The following is a 26,191-nucleotide window of genomic DNA, read 5'->3' as shown; positions in this document are numbered from 1 at the left end:
AGTTTTTCATAGGAAAATCGGTGAACTGTGTGGTTTGTACTTTGTAAGAAGCGGCGGTTCAAACACTTTCTAATAAAACCGCGCGATCTGGCGGTTTTCTTCGATCAGTTACGCAACCGGTTAACATGTTGGGTCCATCCAGTTCTAGTAATAAGACTATGGGAAAATAATTGCCAATAAATAAGTAAAAAGGGGTCTACGATTAATTAAATTTTTTGTGAGTCTCGATTTTATCTTTTTATTTTAAATAAATAAAATAAATAACTATTTAATTTTATTTGATTAGTTTGCAATTTAAAACCCAATATAATAAATAGCGTGATAAACCTCTCGTCTTCCTAATTCAAGCCTCTGATTTCTGTCTCCGCACAGAAACCTCTCGTTCTCTTCGATAGATATTCTAGGGGTTTCTCTGTGCGTGGTGACCGGACCAAGGCTAGGTAAGCTCCGACTGAAAAGCGCGGGTTCATGCAACACTCTGGTTGTTGGTCGTTGCAATTCACTTGTTTGTTTTTGATTATTTTATAAAGGACTTCATGTTACATTCTGATCTTCTTCTCTTTTTGTTGATTTAGGTTCTCAATGACTGTTAGTTGGGGGTAATCGCTCAATTTTGTTTGGTTGGAACAAGAGTGCTGCTGTTTTATGGACATCCAGTAGAGGTTACGATTCTATAAATTTTCTGTTCCTCACTGATATTTTGTTCTGGATGAGTACAAGTCAAAGAAAAAAATTGAGGCTTATACATTTGCCAAAATGCCTTTATTTACTTTTCCAATAATCCTTGGCATATAATTAATTTAACTGCTATTACGAGGAAATTTGCGGTTTAGTCTGTGGACAATTATTTCTGTGAACGTAGGATTTGAATGACAATAGTATATGATGCATATTTGATGTTTTATCAAATTGTTTGTCATCTGCTCAGGTACTGCTGCTTTTCACTGTTGAATGATAATTGACCCCATTGGTTATCTTTTTATTGGGGTTGTGCTTTTGTTTTAGGGTTGAATTTTGAGAAATGGGTGACGGAGTGGAAGCTAAACCATCCTTTTGGATAGAGGAAAGCAATGGGGAACCATTGCCTCGTTTAAGTATGAAAAGGAAGGCCAGGTCGAAGAGAATGAGATTTATTGGTTGGGGATCGGAACAACTCATTGAATTTCTTCAGTCGATTGGGGAAGATACTAACAAACAGTTATCTCAATATGATGTTACGGACATTATCAATAAATATGTCAATGTCAACAGTCTAAGTGACCCGAACAAAAAGAAGAAAATTAATTGCGATGAGAAACTTTATTCTCTTTTCGGAAGGAAAACAATAGTCCGAGTCAGAATACATGACATGTTGGAATCGCACTTTGCTGAAAACCAAGAGGAATCACCTGATAATTTTTCATGCAGTTCAGAAGATGAGCATGCCGGGAGGGCAAATGGACAGAAAAATATATGGAGTTCAGAGAGAAAAACTCCTTACGAGAAGAAAGTTTTGGAGGCTCCAAAAAGCATTTTTGCTGCCATAGTTCCTGATAATCTCAAGCTTGTATATTTGAAAAAGAGTTTAGTTCAGAAACTCCTGAAGGACCCCGAAACAGTTGAAGGTAAACTAGTGGGAAGCTTTGTAAGGGTTAAATCTGATCCAAATGATTATTATCAGAAAAATTCTCACCAGCTCCTGCAAGTTACAGGTATATTACTGTTCTGTGTGTTCGTTTTCACTTATTGTTTATTTTATGGACAGAATTCATTCGTCAGTTGTATATTTGAAATTACAATCTTTTGGGAAATAGTTTTTCACCATATGTGGAGTAGGATGTCCCTGACCTGCCCACTGCGGGAACCTCATGCATGAGTGTTGTTTACCTTTAATAGGCAAGTATGTGACTCAGTGGTAGAGTTGCAGGGGTGCAACCTGGAGGTCACAGGCCTTTGCACATATTATGTGGGCATAAGGTCTGCATATATCCTGGTTGTCCTTGATCCCTCGCACTAGGAGAGCATTGTGCATTAGAGTTATTTACCTTAGGAGGAGGATTGAGACTGATGTATTGGAAAGGCTTTATCATTGACCGATTAACCAACCAAGACACCAGATCCGGGTGGGTAGTTGGGGTTTAGCTGGGATTCACATATACCATGTTGATCACTCCAGTGAAGGTACTAAATCTGTTATGGGAGATATGACTGAAGATGTAGAACACAGACGTTATGTGAAACTTTTGCTGATTGTTTATATGCCATGTTGGTTTTGAGTCTTTTGACAATCTTCTCAATTGAGAGGGTCGTGCCTTGTGTATTAGTCACAATTTTCCTGTTCATGTGTCTTAATAATGATTTACGTTGTATTTATTGAATGTGACAGTTTTTTGCCATGTATGAATTCAGGGTTAAAGAAGACCTCTCAAACCAATAGCACGAGCACAGGGACCAACTGTATGAGCTCAGAAATCACTCTTCAAGCCTCAAATTATGTAAAAGACATTTGTGTTTCCATGCTCTCAGATGATAACTTCTCTCAGGTAATCGGCACATGCGAGAGTTTTGCTATTTCGTTTGACGCTAATTGTGCCAAGTTTAATATGCTGTTATACTTAGCTACATCGTCAATCCAATCACTCTGCCTTTGAATTGGAAATGTCGCGCTGAGTATTAATCTTAGGTTGCTTGCGCTTTGAATTTCAAGTTTAATTGTTGTGGCAGCTACTAGTGTTTTTGGTATTTGAATCTGGTTTCCGATAACATATAGCTCTTATCTCTATGCGTGTGTGTCTCTCTCTCTCTCTGTACGTGTGGAAAGAGTTAGCTGTTACATCGTCTGATGGAGTTCTGATAAGAGGTTCACGTGGCTGCTTCTTCATATGGGATGGACATCTTTATTTATTTTTGTTGGCTGCTGTTTCTTCCCTGAAATATGATGTGATGCATATTTTCTACTTATTGGTTGCAGGAAGAATGTGAAGATTTGCATCAGAGAGTCAAAGATGGTTTGCTCAGGAGGCCAATGATCGTATGTTTTCTTAATCTTTTGCTGATAGCTTGTAATTTCATGGCATGCATCTCCTTCTCTTATAAAATGGAGGGCAAGATGGGATTGTGGGTTTGGTCCCCCCCCCCCAATGCGTGGATTCAAGTACATTTTGGTGATGATGATATTTTTGTGAATGCCAATATACCCTAACTGTACTTTTGCCCCCCCCCCCCCTCCCTAGTTTTGGTTATTTTGTTTCGAAGGGAGTGATACATCAATATGTATGTTTGTATATGTATGTATTAAAGAAGGGGAGTTACATTTGCTCTTTGCTAGTAATTTATAGTAATGAACTCTTTTTACCTTTGAAGGTGGAGCTTGAGGCAAAGGCCCAAATTTTGCATGAAGATATAACTAGACATGTAAGTATTTCAAATACCGTGAAAGCATACAAAGAGTAGGCAGAGCATCTTTGTGCCAAGTCTACTGGAAGCTATTCAAAAACTCATTATTAGTATACATGTGTGAATATGAGTATGTGTATTATTATGGAATGCTGAAATTGATCTGAGAGAGGGAGGGATTGGGGGGGGGGGGGGGGGGGGGGGAGTGAGTGCTTTTATGATTGAGTACTTACAATCAGTACCATCTTTTGCATGCGGGGGATATGTCACCATGCTCTTCACATCTTCTGTGGGTCTCTTTGCTTCGCTGACTTTTACTTCTTTTTGAGAGCGTGGATCTCACCAAGGTTTGGCTAAATTGGACCTGCTCAAGCAAAGTACATACTGGATAATAGTTGTCACTTGCACACCACAAGTATTATTCTAAGTCCAAGATTTGCCAGGCGATGCTCATTTTTATTTCTTTAAGTGACTAAACAAGAAGATGAGCAGTATGCATTATCTGTTATGCATTTGAAAAATAGATGCAGCGAAAATTGGATAAAAGTAGCTGGGTTAGTTTTTGCTTAGTTTGTAAAGCTATGGCCTAGAATATCTTCTTTGCAGCTTATGTACTTGCTAAAAGGTCTTGAAATTTGGTTTTAAAAAATACTTATGTTCAGAATCAGTTATAAGTAAATAGCCAAATGGATATATAAGACTGTTAATCGTCTCACCATTTTTCTATTTTCTTCTTTTTGTCTTCTATATTACTAAAGCATTGAAATGTGGATTCTGTGGAGTCAAATTGAAATATACAAATCTTTTTGGCTACTCTTGTACTACAGCATCTCGCTCTTTCTCTTTCTCATTGTTTTTATCTATCTTGGGGATGAGGGTTGGGCGTGTTAATAGAGCACATAATTGGTTGATCTGAGTTTCAGAGTTTTTTCCTTTCTGGTTGATGTGTGTCATGTGGGAATCTTATCTTATTCCTGCATACAGAAAATTTTTTAATGTAATCTGGGTTTTCATCAACTTACTTATTGTGGCTTTATGGAGAATGGTGGTTGTTCCAGTGGCTCGTGGGAGAACTTGCTTTGTTACAAAAACGCATTGATCGAGCAAATGAAAAGGGATGGCGAAGAGAATATCCTTTTATTATAGTTATGACTGCACCATTTATAAATCGTGCACTCCTATTTTATCTTGTGCTTGACACTTTTTCCCTTATTTATTGTTGATGAGGCGAGATGCATTTCTGTCATAGAGCAAGCTTAGATAGTATATCTTGCCTCTCTAGATAATGAAAAGAATCAAATGAATAGATAAATCCTTTAACTTAATGGAGATGCTACACTGTATGAGTACCTGGAGAGAAGACAAGTGCTTCAGTCACCTGATGAGCAGACACGGTTATTGTCTGAGGTACCTAAGGTCATTGCTGATTGTTCAGAAGCTGAGGTTGTAACACCAGATGTTCCAGATGCAGTAGAACAAAGGAATGATCGCTCAGCAAAACCAGCAGTACTGACGGGAGCATGTGAAATCAGTACCAGTAATGTGGCTGTGGCCACAGCTGGAACACTTTCAACTAAGATGTATTTTAGCATGGATCCTGGAGGTGCATCATTTTACATTCATTTATTCCTTGATGTTTTGACCAAAATTTCCTCTTTAACTTTCTGCTCACATACTCACAAAGCTACATGTTTCTGCATTTCTGTTCATGTGTGTTGTGTGATCTCGTCATTGCTGATTGTTCAGAAACTGAAGTTGTAACACCAGATTTTCCAGATGCAATAGAACAAAGGAACAATGGTTCAGCAAAACTGGCAGTACTGACGGGAGCTTGTGAAATCAGTACCAGTAATGTGGCCACAGCTGGAACATTTTCAACTAAGATGTATTTTAGCACGGATCCTGGAGGTGCATCATTTTATATTCATTTATTCCTTGACTTTTACAAAATTCCGTCTTTAACTTGCTGTGCATGTACTTCCACAGCTACACATGTTTCTGCATTTCTGATCACATGTGTTGTGTGATCTCGTTATAAACATATATTAATTTCATTTCTACTTCGAGTGATGACTGACCTTTAAATATAACTGTAAATTGTCATGGTGTTGTCTCTGAGTAATGCATTTACCACATGAAAAGCATTTAAAATAGTTAGGAGTTGTAGGAACCTTCCTTGTTAATCAATAATACATGGATAGATATTTGCAAATCAAAAAAGTTTTTTCAAAATAAACAATTTTAAGTTAAAGCCTCACCCTCTGTGAGTTCATCCTGCTTGCATAATGGGCATTACATTACAAAGCCCTGTCTCACTGTATTGATCTGTCTCTTTTTTTGTTTCGAATTTCTGCATTGGATGAGTGAATGATGTTACGATGTTCAATAATTGCAAAATTTAAATCTCTCGAAGCTATGTCAGTTATCCTGAGGTAGATCTCATGGCTTTGTTGCAGAGGATCTCCATGCTCCTGCTCAAGTAGAGCGAAAGCTGTCGACAGAGAGCATAAGTGAGAGCAATGACGACATAGAGCTTCAGAAGCAACAACCAGAAAGCAAAATAAAGATGGACAGTAAGGTACAGCCTGTGGATATAGAGAACGGCTCCAATGGTGTCATAAACAGGGAGGTGATTGAGTTGAGTGACGATGAAGAAAGTGCAGATTCACATTGCAATGGCCAGAACCTTGAGCAAGACATGACAAGCGAGTTATGGCACTATCTGGATCCTCAAGGCGATATCCAGGGCCCCTTTGCACTCTCATCGCTAAGACGTTGGAGTGAAGCCAACTACTTTCCTCCAGATTTCAAGATCTGGAAGAGCGGTCAGACCCAACACAAAGCTGTATTGTTGAGAGACATTCTCTGATATAGCTTAAATGGTAGAAACCAAGTTTATGGTGTATGATAGTTCCTTGGTTTTTGTAGACTTTATTTGAAATCCTTGTTTGTCTCTGGGATATTTATTTCCCAAAAATAATGTTGATTGATGATGGTGACAATAAGATTTCTTTTCTTTTATCGTTTCCTCTAGAGGAGGCTGTCTGGTCCCGTCAGGATGATGGGTTAGACTATACTTCTGTCTTTTCTTGCTTTCCATAGTATTTTGTAAATGATTCAAAACCATGTGTTTGGATGATATAGGTAAAAAGAATAGTCAACAAATGAACACCGATTAGAATAATACAGACTTTCTAATGACTACTCGGCTTGAGATGCTGACTTGGACAGTTGGACTGGGTAAAATGAGAGAATACTTGCCGGTGAATCACTAGAAAATGAGAGCTTAGTGCAGTGTCTTTTTTTTTAAAAAATTTTTTTGTATTATATGACATTAAAGTTACATATTATGAAAGATTTATGTCAAATTAATAAATTTTATTTTATTAAGTTTAAGCACACGATTATCAAATCACAAAGTCTGACTTTATTGCGATCGCTGTGCACAAATCAATTTGGTTCACTCCGTTGTTGTCAACTTGTTGCGCGGCCACTTGTCTGTGTGAACGCTACTACTTGTTGACTATTTTTTTTTAAGGGGAGATAATATTGATACCAAATAGCAGAGAAATACATTCTGAAACGTAGATGGAGTAAATGGACATTAGAGATGATGGAACTATCTAGGGCTGTAAGAAATTATTAGAAAAATCGAACCCAACGGTTAGTCGACCGAATAATTAAAATAATTGACCAATCGATCCGTTAAATTCTTGTCAAAAATAAAAAAATTGACCATTTACACCTCTACCCATAATATGATTGTGGTTACAGAATCAAAGTCTAACCGAAGCTAAACCATCGGTTAATCGATTAGCTGTGTCCTAGAGGATGAGATCATGGGCAAAGAATGAACTTTTTCTTTTTTAAACGAATGAGGGAGATTCGAATCCTCATCACCATAATGATACATACTATGCTTACCACTCTAACTAGTGGCTCAGGTGTGGTCGAGGAGCATGATTTGATTGTTAATTTGTTATTATTATTATTATTATTATTATGAACTGAGTGTTTTTTGAAAAAAAAAATGTTTGGTAATGTGATAAAATAATATCGTCAGTATAGGCGCGGAAGAAACAATCAAAGAAACAGGCAAGAGGCGGCATTTGAGGCTTTGACTCCATCTTCACCTACCCAATAACTTCACGAACAGAAGCAACAAACAACCTTTGTGCTTTTTTGCTAATCTACAAAAGAAGAAGAGCTGCGATGATGATGATGATGATTTGATAAATTCATGGCGACAGAGGCTGCTAAGAGAGCTGCAGAGGCAGCCGTGAAATGTATTGGTCTAGGATACGATCTCACCGAGGATTTACGCCTCAAGTACTGCAAGTGGAACTCTTCGCGTTTGATATCAATCGATGATTCTCGAGTTCGTGACATCACGATCCCTTGTTCTGGCGTTGTCGGTGGTGGAAACGGTGGCGGTGTTTCCATTCCGAATGTTTCGAAGTCTATCAAGTGCGATAAAGGAGAGCGCTCCAGACTAAGATCTGATATTCTTTCTTTTCAACAGGTATTATTTCCTTTTTCGTTAACGATGCGTGTGTGATGCATATATTGAGAACTCGAGATGATTATTAAACTGCAAAGATTGATCGGTTTGAGGTAGATGGAGCTAGTAATTACTTGCTTTTATCATTATCAGAGCTTTTATGAGGAATATTCGTGGATTTTGTTCTATTAAATTTGAATAATTACAGCTGAGTTTCGTGCTAATTAATTAATAAGCACGATGGAATTTATCCTGATTACTTTGTTAGAAATGGAATCTGAATGGAAATTCTTGTCAGATTTTGGTCTCAAATCATTAGGGTTGCAACTTGCAATTTCTTGTAAACGTAGTTTTGTGATATTGTACTAGTACGAATTAAGAAGTTTATTGATGTGGTTTTTAAATCCTCAAGAAATCTGACTTCAAACGTTTGGATTTTATCCTAGTCAATTAACCTATCAACTTTAAGACCAAAACAGAATTATGGCATTATTCCATTCCAAACTAAACTGAACAGACTAAAAGGAGAATGGAAGGATTGTGAAAATTCATGCAACCACTGGAATCATCCCCAAGCCACTCTTATTTATTAGTAAGCCACTGTTTAACTAGCTTCTTTCATTTGTTAGAGGTTTAGGGGGAAGGGAAAATTCTCTGTCCTTGTTGTCGGGTAAAAGTGATTCTAAAATCTGGGAAATTTTGATCTTGAGATGCTATATTTAGCGCTAGTAGCTTGATTCTGGTATCATGTTCTCTTGATCTTAGGCATTCTTTTAATTTCATTCTCTTTTATCTTTGTTGTAGATGTCTGAGCAGTTCAACCAGGAGCTATCTACTTCTGGAAAAATTCCATCAGGTCATTTCAATGCTGCATTTGAGTTCACTGGAATTTGGCAGAAAGATGCTGCCAACACTAAAACCCTTGCTTTTGATGGTGTCTTCATCACGCTTTACAATATTGCTCTAGAAAAATCCCAGGCAGTGCTTTGTGATCACATCAAACAAGCTGTGCCATCCTCATGGGATCCTGCTGCTCTGGCAAAGTAGGTTCTATGCTTTTGAAACAACATTTTCATGTAACGTACACCATTACATTATTACATTATTTTAGTTGAAATAAAACTATGCATAATTTACGGTCTCCTACTGGTGTTACATTTAGTATTTGCTTCCCTGTTTACTATTATTTGCAGCTATAAATATCAACTTGGTTTGCAGTTTGTTTTGCATTTATCTATTCTTTTTGGAATCAAAATATGCATAACCCTCCCTAATGTACTGAAATAATACTTTGCTGTCAATTCAGGTTTATTGAGAAATATGGTACCCATGTCATTGTTGGTGTGCGGATGGGGGGAAAAGATGTCATATATGTGAAGCAGCAGTATCCATCACTGGTTGAGCCAGTGGATGTACAAAAAAAATTGAAGGAGATGGCAGATAAGATACTCCTAGATGGAACTGGACGGTATTCCAGAAACTCCGATAAATTACGAGAGAGGGCGAAGGTGAAGCTTCAAATTTTTAGTTTGTATGAATATAGTTGCTACTTTTATATAAGGAGGTGAAGAGATATTTTTGATGTTGATTTATGGGAGTTTTTAAATGTATGTCATTAAGTATGTAAGTGGTTTAGTATCCCAAAATAAGCAGTATCAAAAATAAGAATCAGAGCAATTTCTAAAATTTGATATAATTAGAGAGGTTCTAATAAAATTTCAAAGGTTCCATGTGACTTGCTGCTGAGCTTCTGTTCGTGGAATAATAATATGAAATTCCTTTGAGTTGTTGACAGACACTAGCATTTCATTTTAGGCAATGTGACCTCTGTTACAAGTTATGGAGCTATCCTGACAAGTTTACGTATTTGCATGTAATGCATGTAATGTGAGAACCATGAAACTTGTTACTGCCTTCTAAGATTTTATGTGTTAAGGGTTTACATTAACTCATTGTAGCTCAGTAGCTGCCATGTCTGATACTCCTTACCCCAGTCATTTAAAATTCTTGGTCAATCTTTTTCGTCCTTTTAAATGTCTCATGATAATGTTTAGCTTGGAAATATCTTTTTCAGAGTTTTTCTTTCACTATCGTCCTATTCTTTTGCTTATCTGAAGTAAAAATGATATGTAGGCATCCGCAAACTAACATAAAATAATGGGCAATTCTGGAAAGTAGTTCTATACTAATTACTAAGTGATTGAACGCGTAACCTTTGGTTGGGTCGTCTTCTTCTTCTTCTTTTTCTTTTCTTTTTTTTAATTCTTATCATATTTTTGCCATTAGCAGTTCTTTTGGTGGATTGTTGTTGCCATTGATATCCATTTGCTAGAAACAAGTAGTTATAATCTAACATGAGGCTGTTAGACAATAAATTATTTTCGGGCTTGGTTTCAAGTTGTTCCTTTCTCCACGACGAGTTATTAGAAGGAATTCTCCTTCCATTTCTTAATCAATTAAGTTGATTTACTGAATCTGGTTGCAAATAGTTTCTTGTTAATCTGGTTCAATGAAAGGAAGCATTGTATATATAATTTTGAACAAATCATATGTTTTACTATGTCGTTTTAACAATTGAAAGAATTGGAAGTGCATTTGATATATATGCTGTGAAGGTAGATTAAATCCTGTCATGATTTTGTTTCAGTTTGCTAAGGAGCAAGGACTTGCCCTGGTGGACCCATTTTCATCTGGTTCTTACTCCCATATGGAGGTATTTTGCGAATAAATCTTAAGATAAATTGATTTTTCATTGCATTTTAACCAGCTATGCAAACTTTGTGTACGTGCACCATATCCAACTGCTATGGTTGATGTAGCTGCTGGTAGATTTTTTCGTGCTCATTCTTTTTTGTATGATATGGAGCTGGTTCTATTTTTCCCCAACTTATGTCTATTGTGTACCACAGTCTCAGGATATGAAATTCATGTGCAAAAGGAAAGGTGGATCAGAAAAAAGTTCATCCCACGACGACTGGTGTCATACTGTGCAGTCTGAGCCTGATGTCGTGTCAATGTCCTTCATCCCAATCATATCATTATTGAGTGGAATTCATGGGAGTGGATATCTGACCCATGCCATTAATCTCTATCTTCGTTGTAAGCCTCAAACTTTATCTCATTTTGTGCGATTTAATAATTTGAAGAAAGTCTAGGGTTAGCATTTGGCATTTGGATGATTTCTGAGGCACATTTTAGGCATTGTTCATGATAATTCATAAATGCTCGTATTTAGGCCTTGTTTGTGATAAAGTTCTATGCAAAATAGAACATGCTTGCTCGTTGGGATTCTGTCAAATCTTTAAAGCTGAAAATGCAGGTCAATCAAAAAACATATGGTCTTCTCGAGTAGTTCAAAAATAAGATTTGGTGATGCAAATATAATATTCTCTGGAAGAAGATCGAGTCATCCCACGAAGAACATAAACGCCCGTGCAAAACCACTAAACTTCATTTGCATCCTTCTGATTAAACTTAAACCGAGTCTTTATTTTATCGATTGTTTAACTTTATAGATTTTGTAATAAGTGCTAGTTCATAGTTTTTTAGCTGAAAGTTACTTGTGATAGTGAGAAAATCTAAACCATTGTTGTCTCATGTCTGACATGTTTATGGAGTGAAGATAAGCCCCCAATTGAAGAACTACACCAATTTTTGGAGTTTCAGCTTCCAAAGCATTGGGCGCCTGTGTTTGGTGAGCTTGCAGTTGGTCCTGATAAAAGACAAAGTAGTGCGTCCTTGCAATTGAGCTTCATGGGTCCCAAGTTATATGTTAATACAATACCAGTATGTTCTTTCTCAACACCTTACCTTCCACTGACATGTAGTTTTCATGTTAACATCTCAAAATTTATTTGTAAACTCACTTAAGTTGTTTCTCCAAAATCCAAAACCCAAACCTATGCTGCATATTTAGGCTGATCCCCCACCCCCACCGGACTTTTTCTTTTCTCTTTATATATTCAGAATACGTGGTCCCCATCTACTATTGTTTCCTAATTTCCCTATTGATGGATTACATGACAGGTAGAAGTTGGTAAGAAACCAGTGACTGGGGTTAGGTTGTATTTAGAAGGGAAAAGAAACAACTGCTTAGCAATTCACTTGCAGCACCTTTCCTCACTGCCAAATAGTTTTCAACTTGAGGATGAGCCAAATGGAAGCATCTCCCATCCATCAAACGACCGAAGGTACTATGAGAAGGTTCAGTGGAAGAGCTTTTCTCATATCTGTACAGCCCCAGTTGAGTCCGATGAGGATCTATCGATAGTCACTGGTGCTCACTTTGAGGTTGGAGACTCCAGCCTTAAGAAAGTTTTGTTCCTACGGCTGCAATTCTCTAAAGTTATTAGCGCAGCAACTGTGAGGAGGACCGAGTGGGATGGCTCCCCAGGTTTGGCCCAGAAATCTGGAATCATCTCAACCCTGATTAGCACTCGTTTCTCAACTGCTCAAAAACAGACTCCACCACCACTTGACGTGAACATAAACTCAGCTCTCTACCCGGAAGGACCTCCGGTGCCTGCCCAGGCTACTAAACTTCTAAGATTTGTTGACACAACAGAGATGACAAGAGGACCGCTAGATTCACCAGGATACTGGGTTGTATCCGGTGCAAAGCTTCATGTAGAGAAGGGCAAAATTTCTCTCCGTGTCAAGTATTCTCTTTTGAGTACGGTTTTGCCTGATGATGTGTCAATGGAGTTCTAAGTACTTACTGAGTGGCAGAAGAGCTCAGGTAAGACTTACATCCCCAGCTTCCCGCAGGTGGGCTTTCTCAAATATTCTGTTTGCGTATAGCTCTGTTATTTTTCTGTGTTTTTGGTTGATGTAAATCTCTCATGCATATGCAGGTGCTTATTTGAATGTTTTCATTGAAAAGTTGTTTAGAATTTGGTTAAGGGTTTTTGGGGAAGTTTTTTCCGTCTCTCCAACCCCTCTTCAGGTTGGTGGATGTGTTATTTCTAACAGCTGATCATCAGGCCCGAACCCCATGATTCGGGCCCGGTAAAAGTGTATTCCTAGGCAGCCATTTAAGACCTGTGGGCCGGGCCCAGGTTTCAGAAAGTGGGATCTTAATTTTGGGCCGGACTTGAGTTTGTTCTTAAAGCCCGGCCTGCCAGGGCGCTTCAAGCATATTTTAAAGATTATTTAATAAATAATATTTATACATGGGCCAGGACTCATCAGAAAGGTTGGCCTAAACCGATGGGCCGAGGCCAAGATACCGGACAATTGGGCAGAGAGATTTCTATGGCCCAAAAGCAGCTCCATTTTAAGCTGGATCTAACAGCTTATCATCGGGCCCGGTAAAAGTATAGGCTTGCGCAGCCTTTTCAGACCTGTGGGTCGAGCCCAGCTTTCAGCATTGTCGTCGAATCTAAATCACGAACTTGAGTTTGTATTAAAACTTGGCTCGGCCCGCACTTTCTATGCATATTTGAAAATTTAAAGAGCTTTTATACATGGGCCCGGCCTCATTTGAAAGGTTGCCCAAAAAGTTAGGCTCGGCCCAAACAACTGGTCATAAAGATATTTGTGGCCCGCATTAGGCCCGAGAGCGGCTCCATTTCTAAGCTGGATGTGTGATTTTCTAACCGATCATCAGGCCAGAAGCCCGCATAATCGGGCACGGTAAGAGAATAGGCTTGCGCAACAATTTCAGACCTATGGGCCGGGCCCAGGTTTCAAAATTGTCGTCTCTTATTCTTGGGCCGGCCAGAATTGAGTTTGTTCTTAAAGCCCGGCCTAGAGCTTTTTAAGCATATTTTAAAATTTAAACTTTAAGGAGAATATATCAAGCCTCATTCGAAAGGTCGGCCTCAACTGTTTGGCCCAGCCATATATACCGGGCATAGAGATTTTTATAGCCTGCGCCAGGCCGAAAAACAGCTCCATTTCTAAGCTGCTAGTCACTAGAAAATGGAGCACTTGGGTAGGAAACAATCACCCCTCCCCTCTCAGATCAAAGTAATTGCTTCTTGCATTTAATTATCTGTTTCTATTTTCGCATAGCATATAATTAACTATACCAGAGAAAATATCAAACCTGCGCATGCCTCTTTACAGTTTTACCCACCTAGAACCATCATCAAATTTACTCACCACCAACAAGGTGTTTCAAAAGATTATTCACAAGGCGTTTCAGATTATAACACCTCCTTTTCAAGTGTCAATTGGCATCTCTGAAATCGTCTCCACTAAGAATTAACAGTAACATGCAGATTGGAATATGCGTATGCAATTTCAGAAGTCATTTTACAAAAAAAATGCAAACCATAGAATCGTACATCTTCACATAAACAAATACTCATATGGAACTACTTAACTTCATGAAATTTATGATAAAGAGGAACCACTGACGAAAGTACAGACCCCCTGGCCAAGATGAGATCAGGTAATCGCCATTTCTCCATACATGTTATGCAAAATCATGGAATGTAACCGCAACTTAAAACTTCAAAAATGCATGCATTTTGCTTTAATAAAGATCCCTTATCTTTGAGTGTTTTAAAGAGGCGAAGAGGCCCACCAATAGCAACTAGAGGTAATTATCACAAAAAAGAAAGTAGCAGCAACTAAAGGTCACCAAGATCGGGCAGCTTAAAATCAAAACGATGAAATGCCTCCTATCGTGTTCTCTCTCTCTCTCTCTCTCCCCCCCCCCCCCCCCCCCCCCCCCTCCTTTTAGAAATAAAAGCTGTAGCAGAGGAGTAGATTTCAGATGGTAGAAAACAGTCTACAATGCAACCTAAATGATAAAAGACTAGGTGACCACCTCCTACTGACGTTTAATTATTTAGCAATCAAATGAACATTAGGCGGAAACAATTTAGGGTCCCCAAAAAATTTCAAAAATTCCCATCAAGAAAGAGGAAACCAAACTTTAACATCATCTAAGAGGACACAAAATGGTTTCCAACATGCGTTAAAATCTGAGACTGCAATCAGCTTATCCCTAATCTGGAACCATACAGTTAAAAAAGAGAGAAGAAAATAGATTAAAGTAAATTAAAGAACGAGCACCACAGCAAGTTCTTAACGGTCTTATTATTATTTCTCTAGCAGTTAAAATAGGATTATCTGTTTTTTGCAAGCAGTTTCTTCTTCCTTGTGATGTCCCCACCTACAAGAATACAGAGAAAAAAGAGCAATCATCATGCTTTTTTTCCTCAACAGGTCATGTGTTATGTTGTTAATTTTTGGAAGGAGAGGAAAATCGAATCTTGCATCTTGTGCAAGAGATAAGGAGCAGACCATCACAAGAGCTCCTTAGAGCAACAGTTATGTTATACAATAAGGTACATCCAGGGGCACTTATGCTATCAGAGGTTTGGGTGTGATAGTAGTTTGTGGAGGAAGATAGTCAGCCATGAAATGAAGGAAGCAATTATGAGGTGAATGTACAAAAACATTAGGAATAGTTAATACACCCAATAAGCATACATGCTAGGAGTACAAATTTTACTGAATTATGCATGCTGTGAGGATGAACTCTTGCGTGAACTAGTTTTCATAATTACACTTCTTCAAAATGGCAAATATGTCCAAATATATGCTGAAAATAGCAGGAAAAAAAGGAATTACTGTCATACCATAGTACTTAAACAAAATATCCTTCCTTACGGCAGACACAAAGGTTCACTAGCAATCACCTTTGAACCAATGCATGCCTGCAATTCATAGATCACAAATAGCCACCAAAATACCATAAATTTTGAAGACAATGGCAACAAAAATCGCTCACCGAGAATATACATCCACACGTATATCTTTATATATGTCTTGTGAAGGTCATCTGATGATCACATGATCCAAAATTATCTTTATGTGGCAATAACTTAAAAAGTCTTTTTTACTTGTTTTCATTTGCAGGCTACAATAAATAGACTCTTTCTTCTCCCACCTCACTTTTTCCATTTCACCCCAATCATATATTAACGCAACACTTTGTCACTAATGACCATGAATTGCAAGCCTTGGAGTAGTGTAAAGCCTCACAAGTTCAAACTACACAAAACAACCTCTCTCAAATGATGAGAGAGAGTCATAGACTCGTAGCATGACCCAACTGTATATTACGTAAATATTTTAACACATGATGTTTTTTCAGGAGATGAGAGTTCTTGAAATAGTTTTAAAAGAGAACTGCCACCTTCTGAGAGAGAAAATGGTTACTATCGTCTATGTAGTACATTGTAAACTATGTTTTTTTCCAGCAGACTGTGTCCTCGAATAGTTCTAAAATTGAGTTGCCACGTCCTGATCCTGGTTCTTGAGAGAGCAAAGAAGATTTGTACATCTAAACCCTCCTAATTACATGTTTGTTTACCTGCAAAGAGCCCCAATGTTTCAGCATCTCCTCACATGTATATAAACACAAGGAGATCCTCCTCCTCCCCGAATCATAGCACACATACACACTGCATAAAGAAAGAACTATATACTGAAGACAATAATAGCCAAAAAAGGAATTTAAAATTGTTCGAATAGAATCTCTGTGGTATTACTCACCAAAAGCAAATGCATAACATGTAAAAGTTATAGCCATCTAATACAGAAGTATGCTGTAAACTCCTTGAAGAAAGGTAAAAAAAAAGAAAAAGAAGATAAGATAAGAACTAACCTTTGCAGAGAAGAGTAATGCATTGCTGCAATCTAAACCAACAACCTATGTAAATACACGTGTCAACTTTCACATTTCTGTCTGAAAAGACGCCTGTTGGCATTCTAGCCCTCCTTCGCCTTTTAGGACCTATCTGAAAGAGAATCCAGTACTTCTTGGTCAATGGTCATGAATAGGAAGTTACCCGTCTATTCCAACCGTGGAGAACCCTGCCCAAAGCAAAAACACTAGATGGAAAGAAGATATTGTCATTATAAGACACTTTCCCTATGTTTTTCTTTCGTGAAACTATTCGGTAAATGGAATACAAACTACAAGCACCCATTATAAACTATAAGCCCTTCTTTTTGTCCACCAAACTCTTCAATCTCAGGTGCAACGCGATCTGGTTCAGCTCCGGGAAGATCTATTTTGTTTAAAACCTGTAACAAGTGAAAATAGCGTCTTAAAAAACTCATACCCATGCGTCGTAGTAAAGTATTTTACCAATCTATGAAAAAAGGAAATAAAATTGAACAAAAGCCTAGTAAAAAGATTTTGTACTTTTGTTGTGCACGCAACAAAGAAAACAGATAATCGGTGTAAATTAAAAAAAAATTATCGCTTGTAGCTACAAAATCCTGCTCCATGAGTTTAACAATAATAATTATAGAGTTCAGTGCCATATTATACAAAAGCAAAATATTGACAGTGATGGGCATCAAATTATTTCTGCCTGCATGTTTCATATATATGAGGAATCATGGAATTATTTGCATGTCTTGTGGGTCAAAGCCATTGGGGTACTGTGCTGTTATAAAGCAGCATAACAGTGTTCAAAGAATAAATAATGATAGTGCAAAATCCCTCCATACATTTCTGAAAGGAAACAATAGAAATAAATCATCATATTTCATGTGTAGAAGCATTTCAAGAAAGAAAGAAAAAAAAAAAAAAAAAAAAAAAAAGGAATATGGAAACATAGATATTTGAGACTCCTAAAAGAACATAAAAGTCAAATATATAAGTCAAGTTTCACTTACAGCCTTACAGGGATGATCTCTAGGTTGTTCTCCAAAGCCAAATAAACATTAGCCAATGCCTGTGCTTCCACTCCCTATAAGATAATTTCTTAATATACAAGCTACAGTACAGTCATAATCTCAGTACCAAAGCAGCTAAAAGTCACATGAAAAGCTCAAAAAATTTAAGCTATATTGTGTATTCATGTAACAAATACATGACATTTAGAATCGCCGCATGCCTGAAAGCCATTGCTTATTAACTGGAAAGAAAGAGAGAGAGAGAGAGAGAGAGAGAGCATCAGAGTAATGCAACGTTGAGGGAAGATCAATATTCACCTGAGAAGCATCTACAACAAGAAGAGCACCTTCACAAGCCGCAACAGAACGGGAAACCTTTACAAAGATAAGGAAAACAAAAATTAACAACAGCATCTTTCATTTTCAAATTTCAAGTAAAATATGTCAGGTAGACAAACTAGGGCTACACACCTGTATGATTACTATGATTAAGATGAGCAGGGGAAATATTGTGATTGGAACTTGTTAGCAATCAATAATATACCGCTTAGGGAGCCTCCTAAAAGACAAAAGAAGTTCTAACTACTCCAATTGACATGCTCCTACACGAGAATATCCCTTTCTTTGCATTCAAGTCCAAAAGTTGTATAATTAGAGGAATCTTTCCATAGAAGGATTCCATAATTGCTTCTAATTTCCTAGGACACTTCTCACTGATCCAGTTAAAGAAAATGTTCAAACCTTAATTTATGTTCTCATCACCATAAACAAGATAAGTGCATCTACTAAAGCTAACTAGTTGCAAACCTAACTGACATACCTGATAGAAGAAGTCCACATGACCAGGAGTATCGATTAAATTCAGGCAATAAGGATCATTACGAAACATATGGCACATTCGAGCAGCCTGCCACAAATAAGACAATGTTGAATTTTCTCATCCTTTCTTTTCTTTTTAACACAAAAATAATTAGATCCGAACAAGAAAGTTTTGATTTCATCAAGGCAGCCAGGCAGGTCATGAAACAAGCGCGCAGCAGATGGTTTGAAAAAGTTAACAAGATTCCTCGATCAAAAATTAGAAAAGAAAACTTAGTAGGCGACCTGTAGTTTGATAGTGATGCCTCTTTCTCTCTCCCGATCCATGTTATCAAGAAACTGCTCCTTCATCTCTCTGGTCTGGACAGTACCCGTCATCTGAAGCAATTTTATCGGCCAAAGTTGATTTTCCATGATCAATGTGGAGAAATTTCTGATGTTCGAGACGGGATCCTGTGAGAACACGCATGTAAGGTATGACCTAACAAAGCGAAGAATAAAATAAAAACCTTCAACAGAAGATCCTTCATCTCTCTGGTCTGCACAGTACCCGTCATCTGAAGCAATTTTATCGGCCAAAGTTGATTTTCCATGATCAATGTGCAGAAATTTCTGATGTTCGAGACGGGAACCTGTGACGCACAGTAAAACACGTAATCCGTACCACACGCATGTAAGGTATGACCTAACAAAGCGAAGAATAAAATAAAAACCTTCAACAGACGATCCTGGCCGACTCGGGAGGCGAATTCAGCGTCATAGACGGGGACGCTAACGCTAGTCGAGTGACAGAGTACGGGAAGCCTGGCGGAGGAAGAGAAACAGAGAATGGGGGAAGGAGTCCAGAGAGAAGGCGACTCTGACAGATAGAGCGATCTTCTTCTGATACGGGGAAGCACTGGAGGTTTTATTGTTGGAAAGAGGAGTGCCGTTGGCGGGGGAAGAGAGAGGTTAGGCACTTAGGCCATGTTTGGCAATTGGCAGAGTCGGTTAGCGGCTCTAAGATTTTAAAAGCCACTTATGCGACCGTTCGTTTTAAGCCAAAAAAATGGGCTTGGACGCTTTCAAGCCCAAAACCCTAATAGGACCATTAGGCTGACGGACATCATCTTTTTAGGGTTTATTGCCAATTATTTTTAATCTTAGCCGTCGGATGTAAATAAAAGAAATCCTACGGCTAATATACTTCTACTCAACTTTGATCTTTCGCAAACCCTCTGATCACGAGGATGCCAAAGCGAGCAAATGACGGCGCCAGCACCGGCGATAGGCATAGATCAGGACCCAGCATTGCAACCGATATAGAATGAAGGTATAGCAATTATTAGTTCTCAAGTTCCCGAAAGGTCCAAAATGCAGGAGGAGGAGAAGACGACTCCTCGCCGCCACCGACTACGCCGACTATTTCCAGAGCCTCAACAGTCTGCTCCATCTGTCTACCGCGCGACCATATTCCTCCGCGCCACTTCGACTAATGTACATTATATACAAGTAAATAAAAAAATAAATTCGACTCACTTTTTTATTGGCGGGGAAGTTGACAGTGAAAGCAAGCAAGTGTAGAATGAGTACTTTGTTTGAACAATGATGCATCACATATCAGGATTCAGGAAGGAGAAGGGGACGTTGAATCATTTTGGTCACTGAAAAATAAAATAGGTTTTGTCGGAGCAGGCAAGCGACCAATGCTATCAACTTTATCTCTCTGTTTTGGTGGTGGTCGGGCTGCTCTTGGCAACAATCTGCCCTTCTTTTCAAACCACTCAGGCGTCAGCAATGCCCGGAAGCCCAACTTGTTGTAATAAACTCTTCTAACTGAACCACCCGCTGCCTCAACAGCTTCCTTTGCCCTAACAGTCACCCTCGAGACCTGGAATTTTCGCCATTAGAGTAGCTTTTCTCGCATGGAGAAGAGATCAAAGTATATTCTCTAAATCACATACAGTTTAGTGCTAAATATCAAATATCCATATCTTAATCAGAATGTATCTTCTAAACAAGTAAACTACACAGTCATATGGCCATATGGGTAATTCTAGGACACTATCAATAGTTTAAAACCACTGCTGAGAACTCAATTACTGAAAGACCATCTTCATAAAGATAATTTGACACAAAATCACAAAAATGTAAGAGGTAAGCTGGAAGATTATTTTTTCATAAAGAAATAAAATGGATAGAGATTAGAGAGGCATAGTTCCCATAAAGGTCTATTATTTTGTTAGAGGAGCCACATTGGCCATTGGGAGAAGATACTTGCAATAGACCATCTTAAAATGAGAGACATAGTTCTAGTTGATAGTTGTTTCCTTCATGAGAAAAGAGGCTTCTTCTTCATTGCAAATGGGCAATTAAGGAACAAGGGGGCTTTGGCTATTCATTGGATAGAGTGGCAAGAAAAAACAATAGGAGGCTTTCAAATGAGAAGAAACATCCACGAATGAATCACAGGATACATTGTTCAAGAATTACTGTTATTGGAATAGTTGTCAAAAAAATAAGTTATTTTGTAAAAGGGGAGGGGGGCTGCACCCTTGTGGTTCCTTGTTTCTGTATGCCTTCTCTTACATAACGATTACACTTCTGCCTTTCGAAGAGAGAAGGATGCTTCAAATAATAAGTTGAGTTCATTTACCTCCAGATGAATTGGCCACTGGATCTGTTCAGCGCCACGTCCCATCAGCCTCACACCATCTTTTATCTGCTTCCCTATGGCCCCAGTATCCTAGAATACCAGAGAAAATCATGAAAAGTAGAGCCAGTGGATAAAGAGGCCGGAGAAGACAGTTAACATACCTTGAGAGTTTTCATTGTGATCAATTCATGCGAATCTATCTTCCCAGAATTTATAAGCTTTGCAATCTTCCCCAAACCTACAGGCTACAAGGAGACAAGGAAAGTCAACTAATAGGAAACCAAACAACTACAGAAAAACTATTAGTGCCTGTTTGGTATCAATTCCATTGTTGTTTCTTCTCTCTCTCTCTCTCTTTGGTTTCAAGAAAAGCAAAAAAGCAGACAATTATTTCCAGATTAGAAAGACTTTCTGAGTCTTTGATCCCCAAGAACACAAAAGACTCAAATTCCTACTGCCATGCCCAACAAGCTCTTTCATCTCCCAAGTCCCAACAAATAAGGTGAAAGCAAACAACATGGTCCTGGTCACCCAAGGGAAACACAAAATTAATAATTCCTGATCTCACCTTTTAAAACTGTCAATATCTAAAGCTGCTATGCATAGTATATTGAAATCTCCTGCAAAGCTAACATGTGCATTCTTGTTATTCTAATTGAGCTAGTTTTTCATTAATAGCCATTCTTAAAATAAATGTTGATTAAGAAAGAGCAGGCACCTCATGTTCCCCTTCATTTCCACCAATGTCTCAACCCCAAACAAGCCACAATCTCAGTATCAAAACATAATCAAAGCAAATATCGATCAAAAACATACCAAAAAAACAATTAAGGAAAGAAGTGACCTGAAAATGGTACCTGAAAAGTGAGGCTGAAGGGATTCTTGAAGCCACGCTTGGGCAAGCGGCGACGCATAGGGGTCTGCCCACCTTCGAAACCCAACTTTATGCCCTTTCGGGCTCTCTGGCCCTTGTGACCCCTCCCTGCAGTCTTTCCCTTCCCAGACCCAATACCACGGCCTTTCCTCGTCTTCTGCTTTCTGGGGACCTTGTCTCTCAGATCATTCAGGCTCAACAGACTGTATGGCCTAAGACCCGAAAGGAATCCGTTTCCCGGGTAAGGGCATTGACGGGATTGTAGAGATTGCAAATGGAGTGGGTTCTGTACAGAAGTGAAAATCGGCTGCTTCGCGTGGCTGATGAGTGAAGTTGTGAGTCTTCTGATCACTAGCATCGTCGTCTCGTCTTTTCCGTTATTGGATTTTAGGGGTTTCTGGTGTTGGCGTTCACCATTTTGGGTTTTAGGGTTTCAGCATTTCATTTCATCTCATGGAATTGCACGTAAATTGAGAGAGCCGTTGTTATTATAACCGTTTGACTTGCACAGCTTAGACCAGCCCATTGGGTTATACTGGGCCCGAGTGACATGATGAGCCCGGTCTACATCCTTTCATTCATGAGTGGCGTGCTGACTGCTGAGATGGGAGGAATTTCCATGGGCTTACGTCCAACTCAGAAGGCCCAAATATGTAATTGAAACGTGCAGGCTAGTCTAGTGATTAGCACATGGACCCGGCTTAATTCACAAGTCCATACAAGTGAGCAGTGATTAAAAAAAAGATAAACAACTTTCGTGTATGAATTTTTCACATGTGGGATTGAGATCAGACAAGAGTACTCAAACTTTTCCTTCAAATAATATGAAAAAGAAAAATTATTTTCAAAAAATGAATCTGTGACCTCCAGAAAATTTGGCGATTTCCTGGAGTGAAAATTTGATTTGGTGTACAACAACATTATTACTGTTGCAAAATTACATAAATCTCTATTAACTCTAGCACATATTAATTAATTAATTAAGTATTAAAAAAACAGTAGCATAGTCTTAAATTAATGGTTACTATTAGAAATTGAAAAAAAATGGCAAGCATGCCTTATTTGTCAATATAATTTAAAATTATTACGATAATAATCAAATCAATAATTCTACTGAGGAAGCTTGTTGAGTTTACAGTAAGCGTAATCCTTGAATTTCTTGGCCTTGTACTTGGGAGAATTGTCTTGGGTTACAAGCTGAGGTAGAGGACCTACAACCAGATCTGCAGGTGGCTCCAGGAAAACCGGCCACGACATTCTTGTTCTATCTTTGTCTACCGTTGTTCTGTGCAACACTGCCTTGTATTTTCCATTGCTGAGAATCTACGAACAATGATAATTTGTAGTCAACGTCAATGGAATCTAAGGCTCTCGACTAAGTGGTAGTCATTTTCACATATAAATTTAAGGAATGAATTAAATAGAAAAAGATATAAATGATTTAATTGATTAAAAATAAATTGGAATTTTTTTTATTTTATTTAGAGAGTTTTGTCGGAATGTGCTACTCTCACTAGCACATTAGACATAATGAACTATTTGGAGTAGCGCATTATGTTATTTTGATAAAAAAAAATTATTTTGGTAATTAGAATTTTCAAAAGTGTTAGTTTAGAGGGGAAAAAAAAAAAACTCAATTAAGGCCCTGTTTGTTTTCCTAGAAAAATGTTTGTATTATGAACAACTCCAAACAGACAGAGATAATGGCCATTAATTTTGGACACCATCAATATATTGCGTGCCAGACACGGTGGTGGTTGAGGAAATGACTAGTACATGAAAAAGCCATTTTTTGGAAAATTCAGTCATTAAGCCTACACATTCACATGTATGGAATCAAAGATATTTTATAACATAATTCAGAAATTAATAGAAGTAGAGGAGTGTAGGACAGTTTTTCTTCATTTTTTATTGCATAATTAATTTCCTAGTAATTTTACTAAAAGAAACTTAACTTCATAAATGAACCCATAACAGAGAAAAAAAAATTAAAAAAAAACTAATGTCATAAATAAATATCAATAAATGAAAATATTAATTAATTAATTAACCTCAATTTGGTCTCCGATGTGGATGATCAGAGCGTTGGGAATGTACTTGGCATCGATCCAATGGTCGTCCTTGAACACCTGCAATCCCGGAACCTCATTCGGCACAAGAATGGTGATGCAGGAGAGATCGGTGTGGGCCACCACTCCCAGAGCCAGATCCGGACGAGGACATGGTGGGTAATAGTTGATCTTCATCATATACTCCAATTCCTCCCCTCCTAACGCTTCCTTCAACACATTCCCCTCAACCCCTAACCCTAATGACAAGCTTTTGAACAGCTTGTCCGCCACCTCCCTCGTCTGTTTCGCATACTCCTCGTTCACTTCTCTGCAACATATCATAGATATATATCGACATGATCAATATGAATGATAATATAAATGAAAAGCAAGGAATTATCGATCTCTTGTGGACTTAAAAGAACCTAAAATGAGGATATTTTTTGAGGGCGTGGTTAACTAAAATGATAAGTAGGGTTCACCGCTTTGGGTCTCGTTTATGTTTCAAATCAATGGTGAAAACATAGATCCGCATTTTAAGAACCTACTTTTAACTCCGCATGGGAGAATTCCCGAAATGAAAAGAACATAAGAACCTATATTGACCTGTAAGAAGGCGGGGTTTGGGGCCAAAACTGGTAATTAATGCGAGAAGGAGGCCAAACCCTGTGGAAAAGATGATCAACCCAAGCCTTCTTTGCGTCGCCATTTCCTTTCTGAAGTTTGTTTCCATAACCTTCAATGTCTTTGGCATCATTAGGCCTAGCGTACTTCTCCTTCTCCTCTTGTGGCAGCTCAAAGAATTCCTTCCCAACGCACTGTAATTTAGATATAAGATCACTAGGTATTCCATGATTCACAACCTGGAAGATCCCCCAGTCTCTGCTGGCATCAGAAATCAGACGGACAACCTTTTCTTGATCAGGGTCATTCAAATCAATGGTTGGGATCTCAGGTAGCGGACCGTGAAATGTGGTTATCGCAGGTTGTTCATTTTCCGGCCTAATGAAATCTGCCGGGATTGTATCCTTAGCTATAGATAAATAAGCTATGGCCTGCACTCTCTCTACCTCCATAAATTTTCTTTTTTTTTGCGGAATCTTTGTTTTGTTTGTCTGATCGAGCATGCATGTATAATATATATACATATACATATACATATATGTGTGTGCGTGTGTACGTGAGAAGTTGTAGGAGGAGACGTGGAGGATTTGTGATCGGTTGTAAGACCTACCATCCACATAGAGGGCATGGTTGGGCATGGATTAACGTGTGCACCAAAATTAAGGGAGAGTGGGGAGTGAACCTAATTTTTCTCTCTCACGTGTCCGTGTTTTTAGTCCCATAAATGAGAAACGCAATGCTCGTCGTCACCTTAAATAGAAACCGGCAAGCCTAAATCAACCAAAAAAAAATCATATAAAAAATTCTCTAACAACGTATGCTTAAACATATATATATATACACGATATGAGCCTAAAATAGGGTCATTAGAGGCCAGCGCGCATTGAAGTTTTCATTTGATGACATGATAAGTTCTACAAAAGTCCCAACGTGTAGTCATAAGGATATTACTCTTAGGAAAAATCGAACTCAGGACCCCCCGAATCCATACGATTTAGACTCAAAAAATTCACCAACTATGCTATCACCCAAATAGTTATATAAATACATGCACACATAAGGATTGAACTATACATGTGACGTCCTAAGTTTGTATCATAATAATACTTCAAAATTTTGTTAACATTGAAGGGATTGTAATATAATTCGAGGATCAATAAATTTAGGGACCCCACTAAACACAATTCATCATCAAGGAATGGAGAATTGAAAATTCTCATTTGAATTTTGAGATTGAAAAGTTACAATTCATCCTCAACAAACTCGATCATTTTACCGTAAAGGGATTTCAGCTTCTTCAATGGACCCTACTAAAAAATATGCCACAAGGGAGAGGGAAAAAGAAGAAGAAGAAGGGACATGCATTAAATAGATTCACTAGTACTCTTGGCAGAGTAAGTTGGGCCTTTTATGATGAGTTGTGAATCAGCCCAAATAATGAAATAATCGCCGTGGCCATCTTTCCGTCTTTCATCCTACCGGTTTTTTCTTTTGCCTTCTGGAAGGATAGTCATATGTAAGGTAACCTTAAAACATTGGAAGTAATTCGTTCACATTAATTTGGTTCTACTGCAGAGCTCAAGTTTGCAAAGCTAATTAATGTGCTATTTGAAGTTCTTTGTGGCATTAATAAGACTGATTAAGAACGTCGAAGCAGTTGCTCT

The 26,191-nt window shown here is 38.2% G+C and overlaps 5 protein-coding genes across 16 annotated transcripts; 2 read left to right on the top strand and 3 right to left on the bottom strand.

Annotated features, from left to right (window-relative positions):
• The first annotated feature begins 316 nt into the window (after positions 1-316).
• On the top strand, positions 317-6,401 carry LOC120001628 (uncharacterized protein At5g08430). Of its 7 annotated transcripts, none has more exons than XM_038850029.1 (10): positions 317-440; positions 576-662; positions 1,006-1,691; positions 2,389-2,522; positions 2,951-3,010; positions 3,343-3,393; positions 4,434-4,504; positions 4,713-4,978; positions 5,122-5,283; positions 5,832-6,401. In XM_038850029.1, exons 3-10 carry the CDS (start codon positions 1,022-1,024, stop codon positions 6,242-6,244), a joined length of 1,827 nt encoding a protein of 608 aa, XP_038705957.1. In that variant the 5' UTR covers positions 317-440; positions 576-662; positions 1,006-1,021; the 3' UTR covers positions 6,245-6,401. The 7 variants fall into 7 exon arrangements, with proteins under 7 accessions (XP_038705957.1, XP_038705959.1, XP_038705958.1 ...); XM_038850031.1 differs by having other exon boundaries at positions 4,417-4,504; positions 4,715-4,978; positions 5,152-5,283; XM_038850030.1 differs by having other exon boundaries at positions 4,417-4,504; positions 4,715-4,978; positions 5,143-5,283.
• A 1,049-nt stretch (positions 6,402-7,450) lies between these two features.
• Positions 7,451-13,393, top strand: LOC120001629 (MACPF domain-containing protein At4g24290-like). Of its 3 annotated transcripts, none has more exons than XM_038850034.1 (8): positions 7,451-7,897; positions 8,681-8,919; positions 9,183-9,384; positions 10,524-10,589; positions 10,786-10,975; positions 11,499-11,662; positions 11,903-12,614; positions 13,057-13,393. In XM_038850034.1, the coding sequence occupies exons 1-7, from the start codon at positions 7,616-7,618 to the stop codon at positions 12,584-12,586; spliced, it is 1,827 nt and encodes a 608-aa protein (XP_038705962.1). In that variant the 5' UTR covers positions 7,451-7,615; the 3' UTR covers positions 12,587-12,614; positions 13,057-13,393. The 3 variants fall into 3 exon arrangements, with proteins under 3 accessions (XP_038705962.1, XP_038705961.1, XP_038705960.1); XM_038850033.1 differs by lacking the exon at positions 13,057-13,393 and adding an exon at positions 12,730-13,012; XM_038850032.1 differs by lacking the exon at positions 13,057-13,393 and having other exon boundaries at positions 11,903-12,841.
• Positions 13,394-14,595: 1,202 nt separating this feature from the next.
• LOC120001451 (translation factor GUF1 homolog, chloroplastic-like) lies at positions 14,596-19,921 on the bottom strand. 4 transcript variants are annotated; one of them, XM_038849788.1, is made up of 9 exons: positions 19,057-19,714; positions 18,894-18,975; positions 18,629-18,796; positions 18,345-18,431; positions 17,843-17,899; positions 17,525-17,598; positions 16,503-16,924; positions 16,209-16,299; positions 14,596-15,549 (listed from the first exon to the last, which is right to left on the bottom strand). In XM_038849788.1, exons 3-7 carry the CDS (start codon positions 18,755-18,757, stop codon positions 16,918-16,920), a joined length of 354 nt encoding a protein of 117 aa, XP_038705716.1. In that variant the 5' UTR covers positions 18,758-18,796; positions 18,894-18,975; positions 19,057-19,714; the 3' UTR covers positions 14,596-15,549; positions 16,209-16,299; positions 16,503-16,917. The 4 variants fall into 4 exon arrangements, with proteins under 4 accessions (XP_038705716.1, XP_038705715.1, XP_038705713.1 ...); XM_038849787.1 differs by lacking the exons at positions 14,596-15,549; positions 19,057-19,714 and adding an exon at positions 19,862-19,921 and having other exon boundaries at positions 15,556-16,299; XM_038849785.1 differs by lacking the exon at positions 14,596-15,549 and having other exon boundaries at positions 15,556-16,299.
• LOC120001450 (50S ribosomal protein L15-like) lies at positions 19,840-22,297 on the bottom strand. Its single transcript, XM_038849784.1, has 4 exons — positions 21,836-22,297; positions 21,140-21,223; positions 20,979-21,068; positions 19,840-20,213 (listed from the first exon to the last, which is right to left on the bottom strand). The coding sequence occupies exons 1-4, from the start codon at positions 22,208-22,210 to the stop codon at positions 19,950-19,952; spliced, it is 813 nt and encodes a 270-aa protein (XP_038705712.1). The 5' UTR covers positions 22,211-22,297; the 3' UTR covers positions 19,840-19,949.
• Positions 22,298-22,722: 425 nt separating this feature from the next.
• LOC120003005 (flavonol synthase/flavanone 3-hydroxylase-like) lies at positions 22,723-24,998 on the bottom strand. The gene is made up of 3 exons (XM_038851890.1): positions 24,510-24,998; positions 23,904-24,231; positions 22,723-23,175 (listed from the first exon to the last, which is right to left on the bottom strand). The coding sequence occupies exons 1-3, from the start codon at positions 24,977-24,979 to the stop codon at positions 22,963-22,965; spliced, it is 1,011 nt and encodes a 336-aa protein (XP_038707818.1). The 5' UTR covers positions 24,980-24,998; the 3' UTR covers positions 22,723-22,962.
• Positions 24,999-26,191: the final 1,193 nt, after the last annotated feature.

This window comes from Tripterygium wilfordii, chromosome 7 (genome assembly GCF_013401445.1).
Source record: "Tripterygium wilfordii isolate XIE 37 chromosome 7, ASM1340144v1, whole genome shotgun sequence".
In the NCBI taxonomy this organism is placed as follows: Eukaryota; Viridiplantae; Streptophyta; class Magnoliopsida; order Celastrales; family Celastraceae; genus Tripterygium; species Tripterygium wilfordii.
The sequence above is the reverse complement of the archived record's forward strand: the minus strand, read 5'-3'. Positions and strand labels throughout refer to the sequence as shown.